Source organism: Aspergillus foveolatus (assembly GCF_047715535.1).
Source record: "Aspergillus foveolatus strain CBS 279.81 unplaced genomic scaffold BDW70scaffold_26, whole genome shotgun sequence".
NCBI lineage: Eukaryota > Fungi > Ascomycota > Eurotiomycetes > Eurotiales > Aspergillaceae > Aspergillus > Aspergillus foveolatus.
This window is the reverse complement of record NW_027396090.1, coordinates 691-25,207: the sequence shown is the minus strand read 5'-3', so window position 1 is coordinate 25,207 and position 24,517 is coordinate 691. Positions and strand designations below refer to the sequence as shown.

The following is a 24,517-nucleotide window of genomic DNA, read 5'->3' as shown; positions in this document are numbered from 1 at the left end:
CGCAATGTCAAATACTGCCCAACATTTCCTCTCACTACCGCTCTTAAACTCCTCGACTAACCACCTCCTCTCATTAACTTCCAATTGATTTAATTCTTATAACTTCCAACCAGTCAAAGACTGCACAAATCGCGTATCCTCCGACTGTCAATCCCAACTCCAACCCCAGTTTCACGCCAACCACCACTTTAACGCACCCGCCAGCGCAACCACAGCCAGTATTTGCACAACCACAAGACTTTCCCCCAACAGCAACACCAAAGCCGAATCCAAATCCAAACTTAATGGTCAACGAAACCAGCCAGATGTCCTCAGCCGGGACCGGATCCGCACACACCGCAGCCGCTGACCCAATCGCTTCACCAGTCCGCCCTGGCGGCGCGCCAGCGCGCGTCTACATGAACGAGAAGATCGTGCCGTATTTGCTGGAAGGGATGAAAACGGTCACAAAGGAGCAGTATGCAGCCCATAGCAGTTCTATAAGTACCCGAGGGTTGGCTTCTAAGTTTCTGCGTCTGGCTAACCTATGTAACAGACCTGCAAACCCCCTGCGCGTGCTGGGAGAGTTCCTCATACAGAAGAGTAATGAGGTCGAGGGTTCTCAGTCAGGGAGCGCGCCGGAGTAATCGGCTAGAACTTAGCCTTGAGTTTGGTTGCTGCAGATTTTGTATATTGCACCATCGTGTAAGGCGAATGAACTTTGCGGCTGGTCAAGGTGAGAGAGATAGGCTATTGTTTGTTGCATGAAGAGCAACGCAGCGCTTCCTGTTTCTACCTTTACCATGGAGCTTGCGCTCGCCCGTTCTTGCGCTCCACCTTATTACTTGGTACTCATTCATTCGATGCCAAAACGGTCTGGTGCTACGGGGTGACCATTTCGTCCAGGTGAAGAACTTGTATAAGGAAGGAGACGAAGAACGAGACTGTCATATATGGCCGGCTGATGCCGCCTACGAGCCGCGGAAAGAGCTAGACGTTGGTGTCAAACTAATGATGGACAACGGAAAATCTGGCAATAAGTGGCATTTCTATCTCTAGCTCTAGTCAAGACAAGAATATTAACCAGATCCATGGAGGTATTGACGAGAGAGAATCCAGTGCTGGAAACTTATAAGGATATGGGTCTCCTGAGGGCAATGGTTAGTGCAAAGCAGAGATGAGACATAAGAGGTGCGATGCCGTGGGAGACTACAACGGAGGTAGAACATCAAGACGTGTGCCGTAGTGTGAGCGTAAAAATTAGCAACCTTAGCAACCTCATCAATAGAATCAATATTCCAATCAGATCCCACATGAAGAGCTCTCAAGGAGGATAGAGCACAAGGTTGCACCCAGAGCTCAAATCACAATACGACGGCGGCAACGGCGGTGTGCCTGGTGGATTTGTTTAGCAGTTGCCGTCATAACTTACCTTTCGAGAGACCAGTCCTCATTAAGGCAGGACAGAATTGAGAAAGTTGATGTGGTCCTCGGTTACGTTGAGCCTGTCTTGAAGTTGACATCTAGGGCGAGAGCTGCTGTGCTCCTCGCGCTGGCTGTACTACAGGCACAAACGGTATGGCGGACTGGCGAGTGATGGCCGAACTCCATGTCGTCTGCTTGTTTGATGAGGGCGAATGAGAGTGCATGCATGACAGATTTAATGTGCTCCTGGCCGAATACAATCGAGTCGTTACGTAGAAAATGTTGTATAAGACGAAACAAAGGCGAACAGCTGACTAGCGTGATAACGACCAATTTTCCGGTGAAGCTGAAAATGTAGAAGTGCTGACCCATCTGACAATCGAGGAATTACAACGTTGATAAAAAATCCTGCACTTCCCTGCCGCCATAGATTCCGGTGTATCGAGCGAAATAACATAGAAACATCAGCCTGCGTCCGACGGGTATCGATCAGATCTTCGAGCCTCATCCAGGTCCCGACTGCAGGACTGGAAGAGTTAAATGGGCCGCTAGCTGATGACGTTCCGAGTTCGCCCAACAGGATTTGTGAATTCGACGACTTTTCTCCGTTAAAAAAAAAAAACATAAATGACGCCCAAGCGTTGACTTGTTGAGTCGGTCCCAACGAATCGTGCCATCCGAGAAAACAGAAAAAAGATCATACCGAAGAACATAAGAAGGGGGTGTTGAAAGGAATACAGCATTAAAGACAAGGGGGAAAGCGAAAGAGTAAGATGTCGAGAAAGACACATAGGAAAAAAGCCTCGAGTCGTGTGCCACCCTGCCCAAGCGGAAAGGCATTTGTTGAACACTGGCGAATATCGACCTACCTTCCGGCGTACCGATCTTCCCCACCACGAGGTTCATAAGAACGGCCGGGGTAAGGGTCGCGTGAAGGAGCACCATGTCCGTAACTAGGAGGGTTAGCATCACGGTCATAGTAACCACGGCGTTCGTCACGACGATCATCGCGGCGTTCATCACGACCGTACCGTTCCTCACGGCCACCGGAGGCGTAGCGGTCAGCTCCACCGCGGTATCCACCACTGCCACTGCCACCAGGGCCGCCTGCATAGTCGTCACGGTAGTCGCGACGGCCATAATCACGGTAATCGCGGCCGCCGTAGTCGCGACGATCGCTGTAGGAGTCGTAGCGGCCATAGCTGCGGTAGTCATCACCACCACGGCGCCAGTTTCCGCCTCCGTAGCCGCCACGTCGGTCATCGTAGCGGTCGCCACGGCCACCTCGGCGTCCACCAAACTCTGTTATACATATTAGCCGAGACACGTCGGTAGTCTGAAGGGTGACTTACCACGCTTGGGAGGTCCAAAGTATTTACCGGGAGTCGGGGTTCTAGGACGGCTACGACGAGCCTTTTCGATGCTTAGAGTGCGGCCTTCAATAACCTCACCTTGCAAGCCCTCCTTGGCTGCATCTGCCTGCTCAGCAGTCACCATGTTGACGAAGCCAAAGCCTCGGGACTCCTTAGTATGAGGATCGACCATGATCGAGCAGCTCTCAACATCTCCGTATTTTTCGAACAGACGTGAGATGTCGGACTCAGTCAGACGTGGGTGGATTCCAGTGACGAAAAGGTTAGAGCCCGTGTTGACAGCACCCTCGTCATCATCAAGCTGCTTGCGGGGATCAATGGGACCACTGATATTTGAGCGTCAGCGTAAATGCTCCGCGTATTGTCTCCAGCCGATGCAAAAGGACGACATACCGCTCGTCAAGGCGACCGTTTGGAGAACGGCTACGGGCACGATCGGCTCGCGGCTCATCACGGGGAGAGGCGCTGCGGTCGCGAGCGAAACGTGGCTCGTCTAAGAAGAGCTGAAGTTAGTCCCATGCCATCGAGATCGCTGCCATGGTGACAGTAGTTTACGTACCATCATAACGGCCGTTTTCGTGCTCGTATTCGGCAGACATGACGATGGATTTTGAGATAATTGACTAAGCCATCGATGAGTTAGGACATGAAATATATGTGATGAGGGCGCGTAACACAAAGCGCGCTCATGTTTGGGCAAGCGCAGAAAATTCCGGCATAAACACTGCGAGAAAATACCTTGAAACGGCGATCCGTTGAGCAACTAGAACAAAGCTGCGATATTGTTGTCGGTTTGAAGCCTGACAAACAAAAGAGAAAGGAGTAAAAGGGAAAGAAGAAGAGGAGGAGAGATGGAAGAAGGGATGGGGAGGCGATGTTGATGATGAAAGGAATAATCAGCAGCCGGGAGCAGCACGAATGACACTTCAGGCTGGAAAGCGGTGAGCGAATTCCAGAATCACGCGGCTCATATTTATTGGATGCCAGAAAAGCAAGGCTACCAAGTCAACTACGGCTGTGAAAGGATTGTCAAAAATTTGAGATAGGCCAAGGAAAGAGATTGGCCATTGCTTTCCATCCCATGGGATAACCTTGAGTAGATAATTATCAGAGCTGACCAGAAATGCAAAGCTTCCATGAACGCCTGCCTGTTGTAATTCAAGCAAAATCAACTCGACATGTAGAGGCTATAATGAGGCCATTAAACACTGCTAGTAAGCAAACATCATTTGAAGCCACGCCATCTACGCCGCGTCCGATGGACCTTCACCCCTTGCTCTCCGCGCGAGCTGTCTGGCGTGCGGTTGGTGGACACGCCAGTCCCAGTAGCATTTTCCTCCAACTCATCATCGTCAACAAGGTCATTCAGTTCCTCCTCATCCAATTCGCTGAGTTCCTCACTTAGGCCACGCATAACCTCCCGGCCCGTCCACCGTTCTTCATGTATGGTGGTTCCCACAGGATCAAAAGGCTGCATATACCATTGGATGCCTCCCCGAGCCAGCGGGTGATGCTGATCGGTCTCAAGGGCAGGAGGCGACAGTGGCACTCGAGGAGTTTGGTTTGTTTGTTGTTGAATTACTGGCGTTTCTCCTGGTTCTTCAGCTACTTCAGGGGTAACAGCTGGCTGTGCTTCATTTGGAGGCTGTGCAGTAGAAGCGTCTGACATCGGCACGTCCGCCGGGGTATTCTCCGTAGCAGCCGCCTGAGCGGCCTGAGATCCAGTGAGTTCGAAAGGTTCTGCCCCAGGGGTATTTGTTTCCGTGCTCTCTAAAACCTCCTCTGTAAACTTCATCTTGGCCGTAGAATTGGGATCCATATTCGTACTGTCGGTATCTCCATTCGGTTGCTCAGATTTCTCATAAACCTCCTCCCCTGGGCGCTCTGCGGAATCGACCTCAGAACCTCTCCCGGAAGAGACATCCCCAAGCATTACATCCAAATCCTTGAGCTCCTGCTCGAAAGGTTGACGAGTCAATTCGCTCTCTTTACGGATGGCGTCTTCCAGTGCTGGTTGAATGGCTTTGATAATCCGCTTCGCCAACTTTCTCTTTTCACGCTGCTCCAGACTAAGTTCAGGAGCCCGCCCACTAATTTGCATCTGAAGCTCCGCGGTATCGCCAGCTGGCTGGACTCCAATCTCTGAGGTGAAAATGCTGGCTAAGTGAGCCGAGAAGGACGACACAGATGGATAGTATCGTTGCTCCAACTTGGCGCGTATTGCGAGAAGTCCTTGCCTGAAGAAGCCCTTGCTGTCTAGTCTAGAAGGAGTTAGCAGCGACCGAGATGAAAGAGCAGGGTTGCCTACACTTGCGCCTTTTCGAAGATCGGCCACAGTAGGGGAAAAATTGGGAAGTAGACGGTATCAACGATACTTCGAAGCATCTCTGCATCCTTCAACTTTTCCCTCTCACGCTTCTTGACCTCATCACATAACATCCTCAACCGATCCAGATCACGATATAAGCGATCCCCGAATTCGATGCGTCTTTGGAGTCGTTTGCTGCCAGTAGCTCCCATAGCAGCATAATCCCTCCGCGTCATCTCCATTGAGGAGAATGTTTCTAGTTGCAACTGTAGACGCTTGAGAAGCGCTGCGCCTCGTCGCGCCTCACGTTTCAGAGTCCAGTATTTGCAGGCATCCTCGGCATACTGTTTTCTTTGCCGAACCCCGAAGCGCTGAAGAGATGCGACGACAGAATTGAGAAGAACCTGCGGAATGACAGGAGCCCCAGAAGGTAGCTTCCAAATAGTCCTAGGGGCATTGGGCCGCTTTCGTTTATTACCCCCAACGGTAAGGGTGATGCGCGGCGTATGGGTCCGTTGTCCATCTTCGTCTTCCGGACCACCGCCAAGAGGGTGGGCCGGCTCTAATGATAAAGCCGCAGCTTGACTGTCTCCCCACCGTCGGCCTTGCATAGTTGTACGATAGTACTCGATTGCGTCAGCTGTAGCAGCGTCGGTGCCATGTTCACGACGCCACTCGGGAGGCACATGCTTATCGCAAAAGGCTTTCAATAGATGTGAGTCCATCACAGCCAAATTTCCGTGTCCCGATTTCATTTTGAGATAAAGTTGGGCTCGCCGGGCGCATGTGACATGAAATGCTACGAAGCAATTTTTGTTACTGCATTGAATGGATGCGCCCATTTTCTGGCGGCAGATATAGCATTGTAGTTTCCACCGGCTTCTAGGAACCTTTTCGACATCGGTAATAGGCTCCATCAAGGAAGGATTACCAATAGAAACTTCAGGAATCCAGATTGCGCAGAGAAGATGCGACCACTTGGAAGTAGTGGTTTGTTTGAATGCGCCCTCGGTGTTCGGACAGAAGATGCAGTTTGGCGACCCTCTTCCTATAAGCTGGCATTTCCGGCACAGCCACTGTCCTTCGGGGATGAAAGGTACACCGTAACATTCCTGGTGCACTGCGAGATCACAGCCGTCGCAGAACACAATCGCGTTCGCATTCTCGCAATCGCCATCATCGCAGATAGCACATTTCGTGTCCTGATCTTCACCTGGTCCTGTGGTCTCGCCGTTGACAGCAGCCGCGGAGCTTGATCGAGGACGCTGTGTCTGCGGAGGCTTGGGGTTTGGTTTGGGGATTCGTTTTTCAAGACTGTGCCATTCCTTCTCAATTTTGGTCATGGTGATCTCAAAAACAGCCGGCTTGATGGGCTCATACTGATCCTCTCGCCGCTTCGCATTGTAATCCTCTAGCCATTTCTCATCCTGCTCATCCATGTCGTATTCCACCCGGCCGACGGCCGCATTGACTTCCCCCTCACCAAGCAATGGGTTACCAATATCAAGATCATCTTCCTGAGCACCTTCAGGCATTCGGATCAAACGGCGATCATGGCGAATAAACAAGTCGCTTTCCTGATATCCCACACTAGCCATAGTCCGGTCGACGTAGTTTTGTTGACCGACACCGGGCTGATCATAGAAAGTAAAGGGGTCCTTCAGTCGAAATGAGGGCTTCGGTAGCGTCAGCTTCTCGCGCGGGTTGGGACCGGGAGGAGGAACGACTTTGGGCTGGGGAGTGAAAACGCCAAGGGACTGCAGGATGGCCTCTGGGCGCCGCGGAGGGCGCCCTGGCCTTCGTTTGATAGGCGTTTGGACGGTACCATTAGCATGGGCGCGAATGAGCTCGGCGACGGGATCATTCTCATTGGTCTTATCAAGGCCGTTCGGAGACAAGATACTGGCGAGTTGCGCTGACGGGGGCGGGCGATCCACTTCTGTTGAAGGAAATACAGGGAATTGAGCGTCGATATCTAATTCTGGATGGAACTCTTCCCACCCCCGTTCCTCTCGCGGTTTATATCCATCGCCCTGCTGTAAAGCCAGCGCTGCCGCTGTTGATGACCCAAATCGTCCGCGGGTCTGGCTCTTTTCTCTGCGGAGACGTGTAGACGGGGGTGTGGTAGGAGCATGGACCGGCGGCGGAGGCGGAGGTAACTGGGCAGGTTGTGCAGACGATTCTGCCTCTCTCAACTGATGCCGAGTTCGAGAGACAGAGGAACTCGTCCTTTTCACGGGGCTCGGCTTGGGTTGTTTTGGCTTGGGTTTCGGCTTCGGCTGCTTTGGTGTTTCCCTAACCTCGATTTCGATATACCTTCCTCCACCTCCTGGACCACCTGGGACGTATTTTCGTTTTTTGATGATGGGGCCTAAGCTGTCAGCGACTGGAGTTTCCGAATTCCCAGAATCCTGTAAGGGAGTTTTTGATCCGTTCTTCAGGGGCCCCCCGGGGGAAGAGCGTTTGGGGGATGTGTAGGGCGCCATGGTGATGATACTGAGCTGATCGCGCCGGAAGTGCGCAAGGTATGCGAGCAAAGTGGTTTGAACGAGCGTGTTTGTGAAGCAGTTGCTGCTTATCTGAGACCCGCCTCAATGTGGTGAATAACAACGCAAGACACGACACAGTCCCTGGGAAAAGCCAAACATGACTGACGAGAACAGAGAAAACGACGCGCGCCAGTCACTAGAAGACTGGAAAGTCACAGTTAGTGATACGCAACGGGGCCTGCGCAGCTGTCGTCGATTAAACTTGCGCGGCGTGTAGAAGGAGGCGCGGGTCAATCCCAGCTTCGTTCACCTGTGTGTGCCTGAATACTCAGGCTCTCATTCCACGTATTATTCGCCGTGGCCGGTATTACCAATACCGCAGGCGATAAGTCATCATCGACCCCATCCGTCGCATTCCAGCCCAGTGATCCTCGTGCATCAAGCTTACCTCCGAAGCTTAGTCTTACAACATGAGCGGCGCAGCTGATGACCGGTAGTTTCTCCACCCCCCCTGCTTACTTTCCCTGTCATCGTCGACTCGACCACTGACTTAGATCCAGTTCCAGTTGGCGCGGCGGCCGTGCGTTCGATCAGAACCGCCAATCCGGACAGCGGCAACCGAACCCCAGGACGATGAGCGCACACGGCGGGTCCCGCGGAGGCCAGCAGAGCTCGAATACGTCGCATACTAGCTGGGCGGATGAGGTTACGGCTGCAAGTCAAGACCAACACACTCCGGTGGGAGGCTTCAATGCTGCGGAGGCGAAGACCGCTCTCAGGAGAGGTAAGTGCCCAGTTGTTGTGGTGTCAACATGTTCGCTAACGAGTTTCTTCACTGCAGCCCCAGGAGGTATGCACACTTGCCAATCTTAACTCGACGTCGTCTCCGAATCTCTCACTGATCCGCTGTACTTTAGCGCCCAAACCTTACTTCTACAAAGCCCAAGGAAAGGATGCAAACAATCGTGCGAATGGACCGTGGGGCTCGAAGCGTATGCTACTTCTGTCCTAAGGACCCAAGTGTAACGTCGCAGTGACTAACTCGTCGTAGCGAATACAATGGCGAGTGGGAAAGACTTCTTTCTCGAGCTTCGAAAGCAAGTGACTGCTCTACGTCAGGGAGGAAGCGTTGCGGGGGGTTGATACAACGAATACTGGAGACTAAAGCGCTGGGACGCGGTTGGGGCGTGAAACCTCCGACAAAATACAAAATTTTGCCGAACCTCTGATTCCCTGGTTATGTCTTGACGACTGATGAGAATTTGGCCGTTGAGAGTGAGCTCCTGGGTAGTCGATCGGCTAGATGCATGTCATTGCAACAATGTCTCGAAACTACACTTGGCGGTACGAACGGCTGACATATAGCATTGCGTTAACTGGGTTTGGCGTACCTACGGTAGCGCGGAACAACTGATAGTAATGACAATCAAGCATGATCATGAACTTTGACGAGAGACGAGTACGCTTGGAACGAACGAGACTAAGACGCGAAAAGGATCAGCTGTAGCTAGGACACTATTGTGCTTCGTACAAGCCTGTTTCCCTGTCATTTTGCAGTCTACGAAGCTGACGAGAGCTTTTGTAGGATTCCTGCACGATAGAGCCATGTATCCCTAACGCAAACTCCTCCATTACCCCTAACATTGCGGATCTCGATGGGCCCCTGGTGGTCAGTGTTGGGTGTGATCAGTCTTTACTCATTTCCTCACATATATATTAGCAGGCAGGGAACAGGGCTAGCCAGGGCAGAAGAGAGCGCGTCCTTTCTTCCTGCTCCCCGTAGTTTCCTAACTACGTCCGGACCTTGGCCTGCCCCTGGGCCTGTTATCTAGACGCGCTTTGATACGCCTGTTTAGCATGTTGCCGCATATTGGCACCTCTTCATTTACAGCGAGAGGATGTGATTCCAGATATATGAGGTCAACCTGAGTTGATATCCCAGCGCAGGTAGTACTCCGCCATGACCGAAGCCAGTCGCTGAAGCTATCAAGGAACCGACATACCGACAAAGCTTCAGAAGGGGATTTTGATGGAGGCAGGACCCGACTGACTCTCAATGAACCATGCCATTCTCTGAGTACCAGGTATCCTGGTTTGATTATCTACCCAACGTGACAACATACTCTCCTCCCCCTTCCGTCTTCAGGCCCTCCTCGTATTTCTCCCCATCAACAAAGAACTCCACACCGTCCTGTACTCGGACCCTCAGTGCCCGCCCAGCAAGTGACCTTATAACTGCCGTCCGCAACCTCCCGTCTTCCCAATCTATGTCAACCGCAAACCCTCCCCTCGCCATCAGCCCCCTCGCCGATCCCCTCGGCACAGCAGCCGCAGGCAATGCCGGCAAGAGATGCACAACACCCGCGTGACTCTGCAGCAGCATCTCGGTGATCCCACTTACGACCCCGAAATTTCCATCAATCTGGAAGGTTGCCCCATCATCCGTATTCCAGAGAGTATCCGTCGGATAGAGGCTTAACCACTTTCCGATCTGCGCCCAGGCATCGTCTCCCCGGTATAGCCGTGCATACTGGTTGATAAACCATGCGTTACTCCACCCCGTGCTTCCAGAGCCGTGGCTAAGGCGATCGTCAAGGAGGACTTCTGCCGCGGCGCTGAGAGTGCTATTTACTAGTGGCGAGAATTGGCCTCCAGGGTGCAGACCAAAGAGGGGGGAGAGATGGCGGTGGCCAGGGGCGGACGATTCATAGTCAAGACGCCATTCCTGGATTTGGCCTTGGGATCCGATACGTGGTGGATGGATCTTGTGGAGGAAAAACTTTGCGGCTGAAACTGTATGGTCGTCGTCGGCGATTCCAAGTTCTGCCGCCGCGTCGAGCAAGTTGTGGAGGACTTCCCAGATAATCTGGTCGTCCATTGGAATAGCAACATCCATTGCCGCTTTGTTCCCGGCAATGGTCCAGTTCTCTGGAATGATGAAGGTATTCTCCGGGGAGAGGGAGGGCCCGGTCACTTTGTACCCTTCGTGCTCGAAGGTATAGCACTGGTAGAACTTTGCAACGTCGACAAGATACGGGTAGATCGTATCAGCCAGGAGTACCTTATCGCCGGTAAACCGGTACTGATCGTATAAGTGCGTTGCAAGCCAAGCAGCGCCCATCGGCCACATACTTGACGAGGTATAGTTGTCAACGGGGGCTGGGTCGCCCCATACATCTAGGTTATGGTGGAATACGACACCGCTGCAGTTGTACATATCTTTTGCAAGCTTCTGGCCGCGCGGGTATGCGACAGCGAACAGATCGAACAGCGGCTCTTGTGTCTCGATGAGATTAGTTGGGCCGGCGGGCCAGTAGTTCATCTCCGTGTTGATGTTGATCGTGTACTTTCCGCCCCAGGCAGCCGTTGTCTGGTTATTCCATATCCCCTGCAGGTTTGCCGGCAAGTCAATAGGCTCGCTGGTGTTTCGTGATGACGCGACGAGCAGGTGCCGGCCGTAGTTCCATGCCAACGTGGCGAGTTCCAGGTCCCCGTCTAGTCCTCCAGCTGAGCGGACGAGTGCGATTCGCTCGTCCGTGGCTAGGCCGCTGGTTTCGTCGGTTGAGTTGCCGAGTTCGATTGAGGCACGGTCGAGGAGGGATGATGAGTCGGCAAGTGCCTCGTCCCTAATCCTGTCGTAGCCTTTGTTCAGGGCGTCAGTGAGTTTGCGGGCGATCTCTGCGTCGATTGCGTCCTGGCTAGGGTAGCGGTAGTTGGTTTCGGCGTCGAAGAAGATGTCGACTGCTGTGGCATTGATAATTGTGAGAGTGCCGTTGCTGGAAATGAATTGGGCTCAAGGAAGTCAGCTGGCATACGCTCGTACGAGATGAAAGACGGAGCATACCCCCTTCAGCCACGAAACTCGCCTGCCCACTAAACACAATGGGGCCCTCCTCAGCAGGCTGTCCGCTCGTCCCACTCAACCTGATCCACGGTGCCGTATCCGACGCAGAAGCCTGCAACGACGTGACGTCTGAGACACGAGAAAACGTCGCTTTCAGCGTGAGCGCACCCTTCTCACTGGCAGTGAACCGCGCAGCAAGAATCCCGGCCGGGTAGTTCGCGATATACTCACGTCTGTCTCAATACTATCGTCAGCTCTCCCATGCAAGAGGGGTGCGAGGGCCTGCCCTGCACGACTCACTTATACTTCACTCCTTTCACCACATACTCAACTCCAACATCTCCCTTTCGAGTGTCCAACCACCTCCTATACCCTTCTACTTTCGCCTCGTCATGTCCAAATCCCAGTTCCAAATTCCCAAAATAACTATACGCCCGCATGCTGTCGATCTCATGCATCATTTCCCTCTGGATAAACCCGGCAGCTTCAGTGATACTCCTGTTCAGCAGCAGTTCCCTTGCAATGGGCAATGCGGCAAGAGCGTTCTCTGGCGTCCGTTCCTGCAACGGGCCGGACCAGATCGTGTTCTCGTTCAATGTGACGACTTCGGCGCGTACGCCTCCATAGATCGTCGCTGCAAGGCGCCCATTTCCGATTGGCAATGCGCCGTTTTCCCAGTCTGTTGCCGGGGCAGGGGACGTGTACCAGAGGTGGCGGGATGCCGAAAGGTCCGGGGAGGCGAGGGCTGGTCGTGACGAGAGAAGGGGTGCGAGGAGCGGAATGTGATATAGTTTCATTGTGGGCAGCCGCGCTGACCAGTAGCTATACTGTGTATAATCTGAGAGCCCGACAATGGCTATGCTATTAAATCCAATGCCGTGAAGAAAATTCATTGAAGATGCGCATTGGCGAGCTTGATATATATTTATCTACATATTTCGCCAACCCCGGGCATAACTCAAAACATCCGCCCCCTCCCGCCGCTGTAGGTCATCACGTCGGGTATTAGGATAATAAGTAAGGAACTGCATGTATCACTTCTCGTCTTAAACCCTGCACGTACCTTTTCTACCTGAATGCTGCGGGGAAGGTCGAGTTAGGGCTAAAGCCATTGGTGGACAAACCCGGAATATGCAGATCATGTCCAGCATGGACAGGACATGAATAACGCGAGTGATACTGATATTAAAGTGGACTGTAAAATGGCTAAATTGCCTAGGAGTCGTAAAAGTCTTCGCTTCTGGATGGAGGCTATGCCAATACCAACCACAAAGCGCATCAAAAGAGGTCTGAGGGGTATAGTCAATTGCCACGAAGCCGAAACGTCATAAAACAGGGTCTGTCCCCTTGGTAATATATTGGTCAGGCACGACTGTTTAACAATAGTCTATCCAAGATTAAGCGTTGGCTGGTCGCGGGCAGCCGGCCGCGGTCGACAGCCGCACCTTTTATGATCGACCTAATCGATGGACTGAAGCCTTGAGCAATGACTCTGAAATTTCACTGGTCGCTTGTGACTATAACAAAGGCAAGCTAGATAAAACGAGATACTTGAGCGTGATAGCTCAAAGAGCAGTAAGTACATCACGTTTGACTATGCGGAGTTCAAAGGAAACATTCGGTCAGAGGGCCTGTGGAGTGCGTATAGACGTCTGACCGGCTAGAAAGAAAATCATCAAGAACTGTATAATAGCAGTATCATAAGTACATCAGGTCCTCTTGTAATTAGCTGGCTATCATGTTGGACTGTGATAGAATAAAAGAGCAATTCAGAAGTTCCCAGTTCCTGACACAAGTATTATGGAAGTGTGATCAGACTTGGAACTAACACAATGCTAGGTCTCCTGAGACCCGATCATGTTTGTGGCAGAGTAAAGCAAGCCATGGATGAAGCTATAGAATAGATACGGAAGCAGTTTTTAGCCGACAATATAATTAATTCATGTCACTGTAAAATAACAATCCCCTTGTGGTGTAGTTGGTTTATCACGTCTGACTGTAATGGAAAACATTAAATCAGAAGGTCACCGGCTCGACTCCGGTCGAGGGGATCAAATTTTTTTTCCTGCACCTAGGATCCGTGCTTTTTACATGTGTGGCTGAAATAAATGTGGGTATGTGGAGATATTGAGGCGGTGGGTTTATCGCAGACCGTAAGAAGAGTACAGCTCATGTCACTGGCTTACTAGCTTTATACTTGAAGGATATGGACCGTTAAATACCGTTAAATAAAAGACAAGCAAACACTGAATTTTATGCCCAGTCACACGTCCACGCGGCACCACGAGGTATTAGGGATATCATGAAATATATTTCAGCGTCAGCGAGAGCGATGGAAACCGGCATGCTTATCGACGTTGTGCGGGGTTTTGTTTACCTGGGTAGCAAATCAAGTCGGCATCCTTCAGCACCTCGCAGGAGCTAGGCCAACTGGCTACTGTGCTGTATGTTGTTTGAAATGCCAGGAGCATATCCTGAGTATGGCCAATGGGCTCTTGGGCTGGGTCGGGCCGAATATTCTAGTGCAGGTAGGCATCTCGCACCAGAGCGAGTGAATAATGCGGGAAGAGAGATTTGCTCCTAAGACAGAAACCATTATAACGCAAACACTACTTTCTCCTCTATTAGCCGATTCACCTTGTCAATACTCTCATTTGTTCCTATTCTGTCCGGTCGTTCTCTTCATTCAACCAGTCGCCGAATCAACAAACAATGCAACGGAGTTTAACCCAAACATCATAATAGAACTATTCTTAGAAAGATGCCGACCACGCTCAAGTTGCGGTTAAAGCCGCGGTTGGGTGATGCTGAACTTAAGATTCTCCCCGTATGCTCTGAGTGACCTCTCAGGGCAGTTGTATCCTCTGGCTAATGGTATCTCGACTATACACAGGTTCTTTTCTACGCTATCATAGAAAATGTACCCTTATGTACAGTCCAGTTGCAACTGGATGCCGAAGAGAACCGTTCCCCAGTAAGGAGACTTACATTTGTTTCCTTTGGTATTGCGGGCTCAGTCGACGCACGTTCACTTGCTGCTGGCATCCGCTGGACCAGTGAATGAGTTCTTCGCTCAGAGCCTCCAAGTCTCGCTGGACTTGGGAAACACACATTACTGCTCCGCAAGATAGTATCAACCGAATCCCAAGTACAGATTCTATCTGGCCGAGGCCAATCAGGATAATCTGACTAAAAATGCTGTTTGTTCTTCTAGGACTAGGACCTCGGGGACTCTGGAGGAATGGATTGGGAGATCCAGACTGAAGTATGAGACTGGACATGTCTCAAGGTTGCCAAATTGTGGGCAGCAACGATGGTCTCAGAGTAATCTATTCAGAGATCCCCCCATCAGAGTGATTGTTGAGCCACACGCCCCAGTATCAGAAAGCTCGTGGATGTCGTGGCCTAGGACGTTTGCAGATAATATTGATACTCTAGGCTGCAAGAAGATCTCGGACGGGCGACAAGGTCCTGAGAGTGCCTGGTCGCGGTATTAGAACGACCGTGCTATCCTCCCTGAAGATTAACGCGATAATGAAGGTCTCTGGTCATACTGACTTTGTCGCCAGCGCGCAGCTGGCTTAGGCCTATAGCAACCAGAGCCCGATCTGAGTTGACATGAATCGATGTTTAGGTCTATCCCATAGGTCATGACCAAGAGAGACGGCGAGGAGGAGGCGAAGAAGTTGGCTGTCAAAAGGGAACTGGACAAAGAGCCCTAGCAGGGCGTCTATTTCTGCAGTCGCTACAGCACTAAGACTCTGTTTAATTTGATACTGTCTGTGATCTATCTTGCATGATAAACAAACCTCTTAAGATCCCGGATTGCTATCGATACATAGCGATATCGACACGGCCAGTCCACAGGAAGTCTTCGTCAGCAACTAAATAAACCAAAGCCTGTAGATATATGGAAAGTTCATAAGTATTAAAGAGTTCATCTTTCCTTCAAGACCGGAAGCTTGGGTTAGCATGAGCCAACCTCTTTCACACAGCCATGTGATCCTACCCTAACTCTCATCTTCCCATCCTGAATTCCTCGGCTGCATCGGACTCCATGGATGGCACCATCATCTAAGTGATCCCCTTAAGAATCATCTTGCCCAAGATGATGGGTCTTCATCGACACCAGACTCCCCGTCATGAAGGCGTTTCAAGCTCAAACGTGAAACGCCCACCGCGTACGCCGCGCAACGGCCAAAGTGGGACTGGCCCGCAACAGCCCCTGACATCACAGAGAGTAACCACTAGCCACCAATGTGATAGGTTTCCACTAGTTTCAGGCAGAGTAGTTAACTGTTTGCCTGGTGTCTAGACCTTGCCTCCGCAGCCCAAAGCGCTATCTCCTGAGGCGGGTGGGACGGCTTAGGGTACGTAAGGGTGTTCCGGACAACTATATAACGAAGATCTGCCGCCGCAGAGAAAGCTTGAAAGCACAACTAACCTGGGCTTTGAGACCAATCTACAGCCTGTAAAGATGCACTTCGTCACATCTCTTGCGGCCCTCGCGGCCCTTGCCCCAGCCATCGTTACGGCAACTCTGGACCCTGCCTCCTCAAACACAAAAGGCTACAAACCCATCAGCCTGAATTGCGAGGGTACGTCTTCCATTCACATCCAGATTCCAACCTTTCTCGTCTTTCTCAATAGGTAGTAATGCTAAACCAAAAAAGCCGCCAAAGTATCCACTGCGATCCAAGCCGCCGAGTGCAGCCACAACACACGCACCTCAGAGACGCAGACCTTCGCCGTCTTCGAGACAGACCACCAGTATGACGGCAACAACGGGTACCCATACGGCACCTGCAGTGCGTACACCTGTGACCCTCCCAGCAGCGACGAGTTTGAGGCAGACGACGACTACTGGATCTTCTACTGGAGTGATGAGGGAAGTGAGAGCGGGTACGGGACGGGCTGTATCAAGGACCCGAACACGGGCGAGTGTGGGTGTGAGAACTCGGACGGGACGTTTGTTGCAGGGAGCGATAGCTGCACTTAGGCAATATGCAGACAGTCGGTTTTAGCAGACATACCGTCTACGTCCAGGGACGGACAACTCAAGCTTAGACTGTTCACGAAAGCGGGTATCCATGGCTGAGATTGGATCTATGTGATCCACTGGGCTTTTGATATTAAAGGTGGCATGCTTGCAGAGTCTGGTATAGCATAAGCGTTCTATCTCATTCTCTTCCATTACCTCAGCGGCATAAACCCTTCATCTGCCTTGGGTATGCAGGTGCTAGATATCAGTACCACAGCCTTTCAAAATTCCAAGTTTCGCCGTTGATTGACCTTGAGATAAAAAGATCGGCTACCGGATCTAAGTACTACCTACCCACAGCCTTGCTCGAACGTCAGTTATCTTCTGCTAGGCCAAATCTTCTATTAAGACGGAACGGAAGTTAAGCATTGTACCGCTGAGTTAGATGCCAAAGAGAAAGTGAAAACATGCGTAACCACCTTCGTCTCAGCCCAAGAGAGGGGTGTTTTGGGGAGGTTGGCCTGGGATAGAGAGGCTTTAAAAAGTAATACCCAGAACGGATGGGGAGACATGAAAGTTCCTGCTTAAGCGCACGGTACTCGACTCACAGCGTGAACTGACCGGGTAAAACTCAGTGTGGGAGATTAAACAGAGGAATTACTTGATGTGAAGGCTTTTCCTTTTCTTTTTAGGACGCTCGGTAGGAGAAGTTCTATCCTTTTCTCAAAAAACTGTGTTTCTACTCGTCAAGCTACGATGCCGCCAGCCGATAACTATAATATCAACGGCCAGTTATAACATCAATCTCAGGAATTTTTCGGTGATGCCTAGAGTATAAATCTTCTTGAGCTCTGCTATATAATATTCAAATATCATAGGAGACACCAACAAGATATTTTTTCTAGCATTTTGGCCCCGACCACTGAATTCTTCTGCCTGGGCCCTAACCAGACTGAATTAGCCCCAGTACCTGAATGATCGAAATGCAACTGGGAAACGAACTAGACGAACTGTTGGATCGTTCATTTGGGGCGCTTCGATCCCATAAGCGTGGGTGCATAAGTTCTACTATGCTCTGTTTCAGGATTTACCAGGAGTCTTACCAAGACCTGAGATACAGAGCCATTATTCACATGCCTCTCTGTTGGATTCAATCTCGCAAAGCCGTCTCGAAAAGCATTATAGATCCTTCTGCTTGGTCGAGATAGATCAGATGCATCCTATTTTTCAGGCAGCCATGTAGAAAGCAGAAGCGGACCTGGTTCAAACCATTAACCAAGTCAGTTCTCTCGAACTATCGAAGGAAATAATATGTCGGAAATAACTATGTCGAAGCAAAGGTATAAATTGGACCTAGGCCAACAATTTGAGATATCTCAAACAATCCTTCAAAGTATTTTACATCAAAAGATCTCTTATCTGTCCAATCAGCCAGAACCAATGGCAAGGATCCTCAGGATTCCCCCAATGCTCCTCGCCCTCGCCCTTCTACTCATCCCCTTCACTCTTGCCACCCCAGTGGACGTTTCACCTCCTTACACCTCCACCGAGTCGCAAGTAAAAGGCTCCTTTACTCCCATTTTCATCGGTCTCAAAGGCCACGGCTCCCTCGAAACCCGTGGCGATGACGACAAGCTCAAAACCGGCGACCACGACTGCGAGAAAGACTTCCCGCAGTTCTACAAAATCTACGGGGAGATGAGAGATATCTTTCAAGAGGCAGCCTACTTCCGCGCAAACTCCCAGAAGGTCTGCAATGCAATCCTGCCTAAGTTCTACAAGTCCAAGGTCACGTCGAACGAATACACTCTGAGCGTTGGCGACGCCGATATCTATGTCTCTAAGACGAATGTTCTCTGGAACAGGAACCTGCGAGTCGTGTACAAGCTCACCCTTACAGACAAGGGGTATGGAAAGGTACATGCGAAGAAGGATGGGATCCCGCAGAAGGATCTTAATAAGCTCTGCGTTGAGGCGCTGGAGACGTACGGGACCAAGGGGAAGGGATGTACGAAGGATCAGCCGGAATTCATCAATGCGCAAAAGAACGAGTACGACAAGGACAAGATTGTGACGCTCAAGGTCAGCTTTGAGAAACCGAAGAACCCTAGATAGTCGGGCCGCCTGGATAGTCGGAGTCGTGCTGTAGGGTTTATTGGTGCTGGTAGCTGCATAATAGTTTTGATATCTGTTAAAGGTCCCGATGTTCTCTAGGTAGTCTGTTCATTGCTTCAAACTCATATTCTCTGTTCCGTTTCTGTGCTGTAATTGATTCAGTCCTATAATAATTCAGGAATAACATTAGCCATTGAGATGCAGTACAGGATGCAAGAGCACTGCACCAAACACAAAGACTGCGACCTACCTGGCGCGGGCACGACGAATCAACCCGGTTGGCTTTGACCCTGGCCAAGGCAAAAATACTCCGCCAGCGGATCAGCATTATCCCTTGACTCGCGATGATGCACTACGAGCCGAGCCTCGACAATCTGGTTCGGGATTTACGGAAAGAGTCGGCGAGTCTTGTCAAGCAAGGACGGGCTAGTGCTCATGCTCTAGCAATAAATTGCCCGTTATTAATATGATAAATGAATTCGGAGAAGGACTGGATAAGAGCCGTAGGCTCAAGGGAGCGGCTCATAGCAGCATTCCTTAGGGTCCAGGGATACGGGGTGCTTTCCAGCATGGGTTGGGAGGGTGAGTTGACAGGACTATGAGCTGTGAGGAAACAGATGGATGAAGGGTTGAAGACTTATTTTTCTTTCTTTTTTTTGTGGAAGGCAGAAGTGAAGAGAAACAGAGCGAGCGACTGTTTTGACCTTTCCCTTTTCTGGATTTAGCAGTTCATATTGTATGGACATCTCTTCCCTTTAGTGACGATAGACACGGAATACATAGAAAAGCTCAGCCAAAGGTAATTTATTGGTGAAGATAGTCTTGACTCTTTCACAGAGACCGCGCCGGCTGCAGTCTGGAAATCCAGATAATGCCTGTCTGTGACTGGGCCTTGGCTGGATGGAATATCGAACGTCTTCTGTTTGAGGTTGGTCCCGTGGCGAACTGCTTCGGTCCAAACTTTTCGCAGGGTTCAGCATGCTAAACCTTACCCCCCAAATCATGCCTTGTATTAACAGAGGGATGGAGGGGGAGGTAGGCTATAGCAGGGTGAATATTCCAAATGATGATGGAAGAATTGTAGGGTTCAGTGACAAAAAGTATTCGGCTGGCCCTATATTGGTGCATCATGCTGTAATTCACAACGATTATAATTATTTGTAGATTTAAAGTATAACATTCATTTAGTACCAGATAAAATTACAAAGTGTATCTAGTATATGATAGTTTCCTTTTTATATAAGTATTATAACTGAACAGTTATATTAATACTTCTTAGCCATAAGGGTTTAGTACTAGCTTTCATAAACGTTCTAGCTAGGCTAGCTATTAGTAAGAATATTATAGCAATGGCCCATACTGCCCTAAGACTCGGCGAAGGAACATCGCTTTAAAATGGCTAGAATCGTGAGCCTGAAAACGGCAGCCTGCACGGGCCAAAAGACCCTAACAAGTAGTGCCCCGTGAGCATCAGACTCTCCATGCGGCCCGTCCCTTCGGTGGGTAGTTGGCAGGCAGAGAGTTTCAGGTAAGTACTCGTAGGCATCCTTATAAGTCTCCAAGTGTTGGCGATTTCGCGCTGCTCTAGACCCATCCTGCCCCTGCACTTCCTGTCCAGAAACGGGCGCTGGATTAACGTGAAACAAGGCTGAATGCTAAGTCAGTCTATTCTGAGCACAAGGGCCAAGAACAGGGCGTCCTGGACCCTCTTTCGGCCTCATTTCAGATTGGCGTTGATCCATGCGCGATCTACACTATTAGAACTTACCAAGGCAAGTGCGGTCTGGTGTGCAATTCGGGCTAAGCTTCTAGTTCTGACACCGAGCCACTAAATTCACCCATTACGCGCTGACCTACCAACAGGTCGAACAGTCTTGATATATGAAGACATGGTTATCTTGCTTTTGAATCAGGCAACAGGGGATTACAGCCACCAGCAGAGATAGTCACATTTCACAGAGTACATACCCTGGAGGCAGAAGGCAGCCCTGCACTAATGCTGGAAAGAACAGCCCCAATCGCTATGGAAATTCTCCCAGGACCATAAAAGACTGCCGCCACTTTGCGATGTTAGCTCTCAAGGGTTCAATCCCCAAAATCTCGTCATTGGTGGTCTCTATACCCCATCTACTCAACTCTGTCTACCCTCGGGTCCTGTGTAAAGCAACCTCAGCTATTAACGATCCCGGCTTAGCTCAGGGAGCACCATGCCTTTCATATTCGGCGTCCTCTTAGGATTGATCTCTTCTACCGCTGCAACCGTCGCCACAACCAATGGCTCCTACACCGACGACCTCGTACAATGCCTGCCGCAAAACAACGGCCTGGTCTCCACGATCAGCATCTCATTCCCTTCGAACTATTCCACCTCGCCGCTAAAATGGACGGAGGCAATTCGGCTGAACGTGTCTCAATACTTGGACGCTCGCGAGTTCTACTTTGGATACTCGCCGAGTGCTGGTACTGCCCCCACCTCCTTCCGTGCCTGCAGCCTTTTCTTCTATGACCCGATCCTAGTACGCGACAGTTCTATAGACGACCTGAAAACTGAATTCAACCAGAGCGAGGAGCTTCCCAGGGCATGTGTCGCCGACCTCGCGGCACAGTTCGGCCAGATCGCTGCCAGAACCAGCCTACAAACGAACGAGGGGATTGCCAGCTTCTGTCACCAGCAGCAGCACAATCTGGCGACTATCACCCGGACACTTGCAGGGGATTTTTCCTGCAGATTAGCGACACGCAAGGTACTGCATCTGTAGTGCTATAACTTCCAGATACAGACCGCTAGTATGCGGAAGCATTCACGGCCGATGCATCACAGCCGGCAAACTGTAGCCTCAGCACTAGCCAGAACTACAACCTTCGCATGGTGACCGCGTTTCTAAGTTCAAATCCTGAGCAAATTGTCGCGGGGACTACCCCCGTGATAACGATCCTGTTTCCTCCTTCTGGCGAGGGCTCGAGTGCATCGGATTCAGAGCCCGAGACGCATTATGCGGTCTTGAGGGCGACCAAGGATATGCTGCCGCTGATGGATCGATCACGAGCGCTGTCCGGTTCCAGCTTATCTGGTCTTTCTGAGCTGGGCAGTGGCTGTTTTCTTCGCTGTTATAGAAGCTTTTTGGATGTAGCTGGTACACGGGTTTGTTGCATTCACCTGTCCCCAGGTGCACAAGTCCTCGTAGGGGTTTATTTTACTACTAAGTTCTGAGTCTCTTTTGCATGGACTCCACGCCAAAGTGAAATAGGGCAGACAGATAGCGTGAAACTATGCAAGGAAAGCAGTCCTTCCTCACCTCGCAGAGCCTGTTGTTCCGGAGGCTCTAAGTATAGGATGCATCTATCAGCATTACAGCTATCGCAGTAGTAAATTGTCGATCCTAGTATTGCAGTTGGCAAACGAGGATGGGCCGTCAAGGCCAACGCTCGTTGCCTGATGCAAAGAAAACTCTAATATATCCTCGTTACACATTTTGGAGATATTAAAGACAAACAACTCTCTAGTTGCCAGCCACCTATATCAATTAACGGCCAAACTGAGACTGGAGATACATGATCTACCTCAACAACGTGATCCATTTTCTTACATGCAGTGTTGGTGGCCTCCGCTAGCTTCCTCAATGCTCACAGGAACATAGCAAGTTTAACGCTGGTTGCTTCAGTTTATGCTTTGATCTTTCTCATATTCCAAATCTGTGGTCTTAGGCAACATCAATCCGGCTCATGCATGAAATGAAATGAATTTTGTCTCCTGCATTTCTGGTTGAGGTCCTGCTGACACATTAGCAGCATGATCAGGTTAATCATGCCTGGGACTGAGAACTCGGGAGCCAACTATGAAACAATATCGAATATTTGGTGCAAATGGCGGGCCCGAGGTTACTGACCTAGAAACTGCAATTTGGATGTCTATGCCCTAATCTTGGACGTTGCCGGCTGGGCCGGTATGGAAGTGAATCTATTTAAGCAGTAAGAGAGCCCGTAGTCTATAGGGCCTGTAAGTTACTCCATCTGGCTGTTTAGACCTTAATTTGTTTCGATATACGCACACAAAGCCTAACAGGCCAGACCACCGTTTTCAACGCCATCGGCCTAGGCCTGATGGGTATCTCCATGATCCCTCCTGCCGACTCATTCTTCCCCAAAGTCGAGCCGAAGTATTCCACTCTGCGCGTCGCCGCAGGCCTCTCTCAGCCACTTGCCTCCAGCGCCAGCACAGGAGGCAGCGTGCCGGGCGTCGCCCTCTTCGATGCCAATGGCAACCGTGTCGGTTTCCAGTCCGGCCATAGCCACGGCACAATCGACGAAGGAAACTGCAAAGACATTCAGATCGCTCCGATCGAGAGCCAGTACACCATCAACCCCGAGTATATGAGCGTCGTCGCAGGCGGCAACGACGCCCTATGCATCGCGTACCTGGCCCTCACCTCGCCCAATACCCGAATACTGGACACTGTATGGCGAGGTCCCCAAGACTTGCGGCGCTCCCTGGTACCACTCCAACCTGGCGATCCAAATCAACGGCGAGACGTACAAGCCCAGCTGCTTCTGGATCGGAGGGCATCGCCAGGACACGGGGCGTCCGACCAACAGCTTTCCCATGGGCATTGGCCTGCACATCATCGACTTTGATGGCAACGAGGCCCGTCAGGCGCAGTACATCGAGCACCCGGAAACCCTGTGCGAGAGCAAGCCACGACTGCACATGTACGACCAATTGTCAGAGATGACGTGCCTGCCCATATTCGACCCGCCGCTGAAGAACGAGTATGGCCGCGGGGACGCCGACTTCGAAAAGCTATATACCCAACGGAAGGTGATGTGCGAGCCGAGCGCGAACGGCATTGACCCATTCCCAACGACCGAGCAGATCATGAAACTGCAGAAATGGACGCTCGGCCGGTTCTCGACGGCGTTATACGGGACGAAAAGGCGTTCGCTTGCTGACGCCGTGGCTGCGGGCAACTGTACCCATACGGATGATTTGATTGAGTGTTCGCACCCCCAGCGCATGGCTACAGAGCTGTGCCATGATCCCAATGCCGTCGGCCCGGAATTTGTTTCGCACAGTGAGGGGCTCATGTGTGATATGTGCACACGGACCCTCTGGCCGCTGTGCGGAGCCAATGTCAAGGAGGAGTGCTTTGATGTCGAGACCAAGCAGGTCCGTCGCCAGGATCTGGCTGGCCAGCGTGGTGAGACTATTGCTGTTCATACGAAGATTGCAGCCGCACCGGCCAGAGCCTATTTGAAAACTGTCAAGTGTGTTTGAGGGAGCGGCGTTCATTTATGCCCCGTTTGTCCTGTAGCCAATTGTGATATTGAATATCTGTATTACTGAGTCTACGACAGTTGTCTATGTTCCAATCAGTATACTGATAATGACAGCCTATGTGCTTTTCTGAATCCGGTTATTGTGAATAACGATTAGGAGCAAGACTCTAAGAATAGTGCTGTAAGGTAGGATCTATATGCCCGCAAAGGGATATGTTGTTAACGCCGTAATTACTAGGCAAAGAAGACAAGGACTTTAAGCAGTACGTCGCTGATCAAGAGAACTATTTAATAATCGTATCTGGCAAACAATATCAAAGGCCAGGGCCGGTGGCATTGACTACATAGTTATTGCTCAGAGGTTATAGTAAGGATAATAAATGTAGAGAAAGAACAGAAGTGCATTTACGAATGCTTAAATGCATCTACTAGAGACTGTCATGTTTCACAGAACCATTTATAAAATCTGCTAGGGCTCGGGACGTTCTAAAAGACCGACAGCGCCAGATCCATCTATACCCTTTTCCCTTCTGGGCGACAGCTATATTCCGCTGCATGAACCGATGATAATAAGGCCTTGAGAGTGTTATTTGACCGTTGCAAGTGCTGATACCAGCTGATACCAGTATATTATGCGTTAGGACCGCCGCGTCATTGTTGGCTGGCAGGTTTCCCAAGGTTCTTTAAGAATATACTACCTTGCTCTGGTATCGAGCCACTAGACAGACC

At 50.8% G+C, this 24,517-nt stretch overlaps 8 protein-coding genes and 1 non-coding gene across 9 annotated transcripts; 6 read left to right on the top strand and 3 right to left on the bottom strand.

Annotated features, from left to right (window-relative positions):
* The first annotated feature begins 68 nt into the window (after positions 1-68).
* Positions 69-1,010, top strand: BDW70DRAFT_136748 (DPY30/SDC1 family protein). Its single transcript, XM_073736911.1, has 2 exons — positions 69-457; positions 536-1,010. The coding sequence occupies exons 1-2, from the start codon at positions 285-287 to the stop codon at positions 624-626; spliced, it is 264 nt and encodes an 87-aa protein (XP_073595625.1). The 5' UTR covers positions 69-284; the 3' UTR covers positions 627-1,010.
* Positions 1,011-2,149: 1,139 nt separating this feature from the next.
* On the bottom strand, positions 2,150-3,649 carry BDW70DRAFT_55052 (RNA recognition motif domain-containing protein). Its single transcript, XM_073744265.1, has 5 exons — positions 3,516-3,649; positions 3,337-3,400; positions 3,171-3,270; positions 2,757-3,103; positions 2,150-2,706 (listed from the first exon to the last, which is right to left on the bottom strand). The coding sequence occupies exons 2-5, from the start codon at positions 3,374-3,376 to the stop codon at positions 2,270-2,272; spliced, it is 924 nt and encodes a 307-aa protein (XP_073595624.1). The 5' UTR covers positions 3,377-3,400; positions 3,516-3,649; the 3' UTR covers positions 2,150-2,269.
* Positions 3,650-3,808: 159 nt separating this feature from the next.
* Positions 3,809-7,817, bottom strand: BDW70DRAFT_168374 (putative PHD finger domain protein). Its single transcript, XM_073742450.1, has 2 exons — positions 5,086-7,817; positions 3,809-5,038 (listed from the first exon to the last, which is right to left on the bottom strand). The coding sequence occupies exons 1-2, from the start codon at positions 7,569-7,571 to the stop codon at positions 4,003-4,005; spliced, it is 3,522 nt and encodes a 1,173-aa protein (XP_073595623.1). The 5' UTR covers positions 7,572-7,817; the 3' UTR covers positions 3,809-4,002.
* A 227-nt stretch (positions 7,818-8,044) lies between these two features.
* Positions 8,045-8,717, top strand: BDW70DRAFT_160243 (uncharacterized protein; the record flags this gene model as incomplete). Its single annotated transcript, XM_073740810.1, has 5 exons — positions 8,045-8,067; positions 8,135-8,358; positions 8,416-8,424; positions 8,492-8,566; positions 8,626-8,717. 5 exons carry the CDS (start codon positions 8,045-8,047, stop codon positions 8,715-8,717), a joined length of 423 nt encoding a protein of 140 aa, XP_073595622.1.
* Positions 8,718-9,672: 955 nt separating this feature from the next.
* On the bottom strand, positions 9,673-12,215 carry BDW70DRAFT_160242 (glycoside hydrolase family 95 protein; the record flags this gene model as incomplete). The annotated part of the gene is made up of 3 exons (XM_073740809.1): positions 9,673-11,366; positions 11,419-11,651; positions 11,719-12,215. The coding sequence occupies 3 exons, from the start codon at positions 12,213-12,215 to the stop codon at positions 9,673-9,675; spliced, it is 2,424 nt and encodes an 807-aa protein (XP_073595621.1).
* Positions 12,216-13,381: 1,166 nt separating this feature from the next.
* BDW70DRAFT_t110 lies at positions 13,382-13,469 on the top strand. The gene has a single exon. It is a non-coding gene; the product is annotated as a tRNA-Tyr (tRNA).
* Positions 13,470-15,734: 2,265 nt separating this feature from the next.
* BDW70DRAFT_54997 (uncharacterized protein) lies at positions 15,735-16,597 on the top strand. Its single transcript, XM_073744264.1, has 3 exons — positions 15,735-15,788; positions 15,887-16,016; positions 16,092-16,597. The coding sequence occupies exons 2-3, from the start codon at positions 15,896-15,898 to the stop codon at positions 16,415-16,417; spliced, it is 447 nt and encodes a 148-aa protein (XP_073595620.1). The 5' UTR covers positions 15,735-15,788; positions 15,887-15,895; the 3' UTR covers positions 16,418-16,597.
* Positions 16,598-17,839: 1,242 nt separating this feature from the next.
* On the top strand, positions 17,840-18,514 carry BDW70DRAFT_160240 (uncharacterized protein; the record flags this gene model as incomplete). The annotated part of the gene is made up of 1 exon (XM_073740808.1): positions 17,840-18,514. One exon carries the CDS (start codon positions 17,840-17,842, stop codon positions 18,512-18,514), a length of 675 nt encoding a protein of 224 aa, XP_073595619.1.
* Positions 18,515-22,319: 3,805 nt separating this feature from the next.
* On the top strand, positions 22,320-23,786 carry BDW70DRAFT_150500 (uncharacterized protein; the record flags this gene model as incomplete). The annotated part of the gene is made up of 3 exons (XM_073739168.1): positions 22,320-22,392; positions 22,578-22,897; positions 22,989-23,786. The coding sequence occupies 3 exons, from the start codon at positions 22,320-22,322 to the stop codon at positions 23,784-23,786; spliced, it is 1,191 nt and encodes a 396-aa protein (XP_073595618.1).
* Positions 23,787-24,517: the final 731 nt, after the last annotated feature.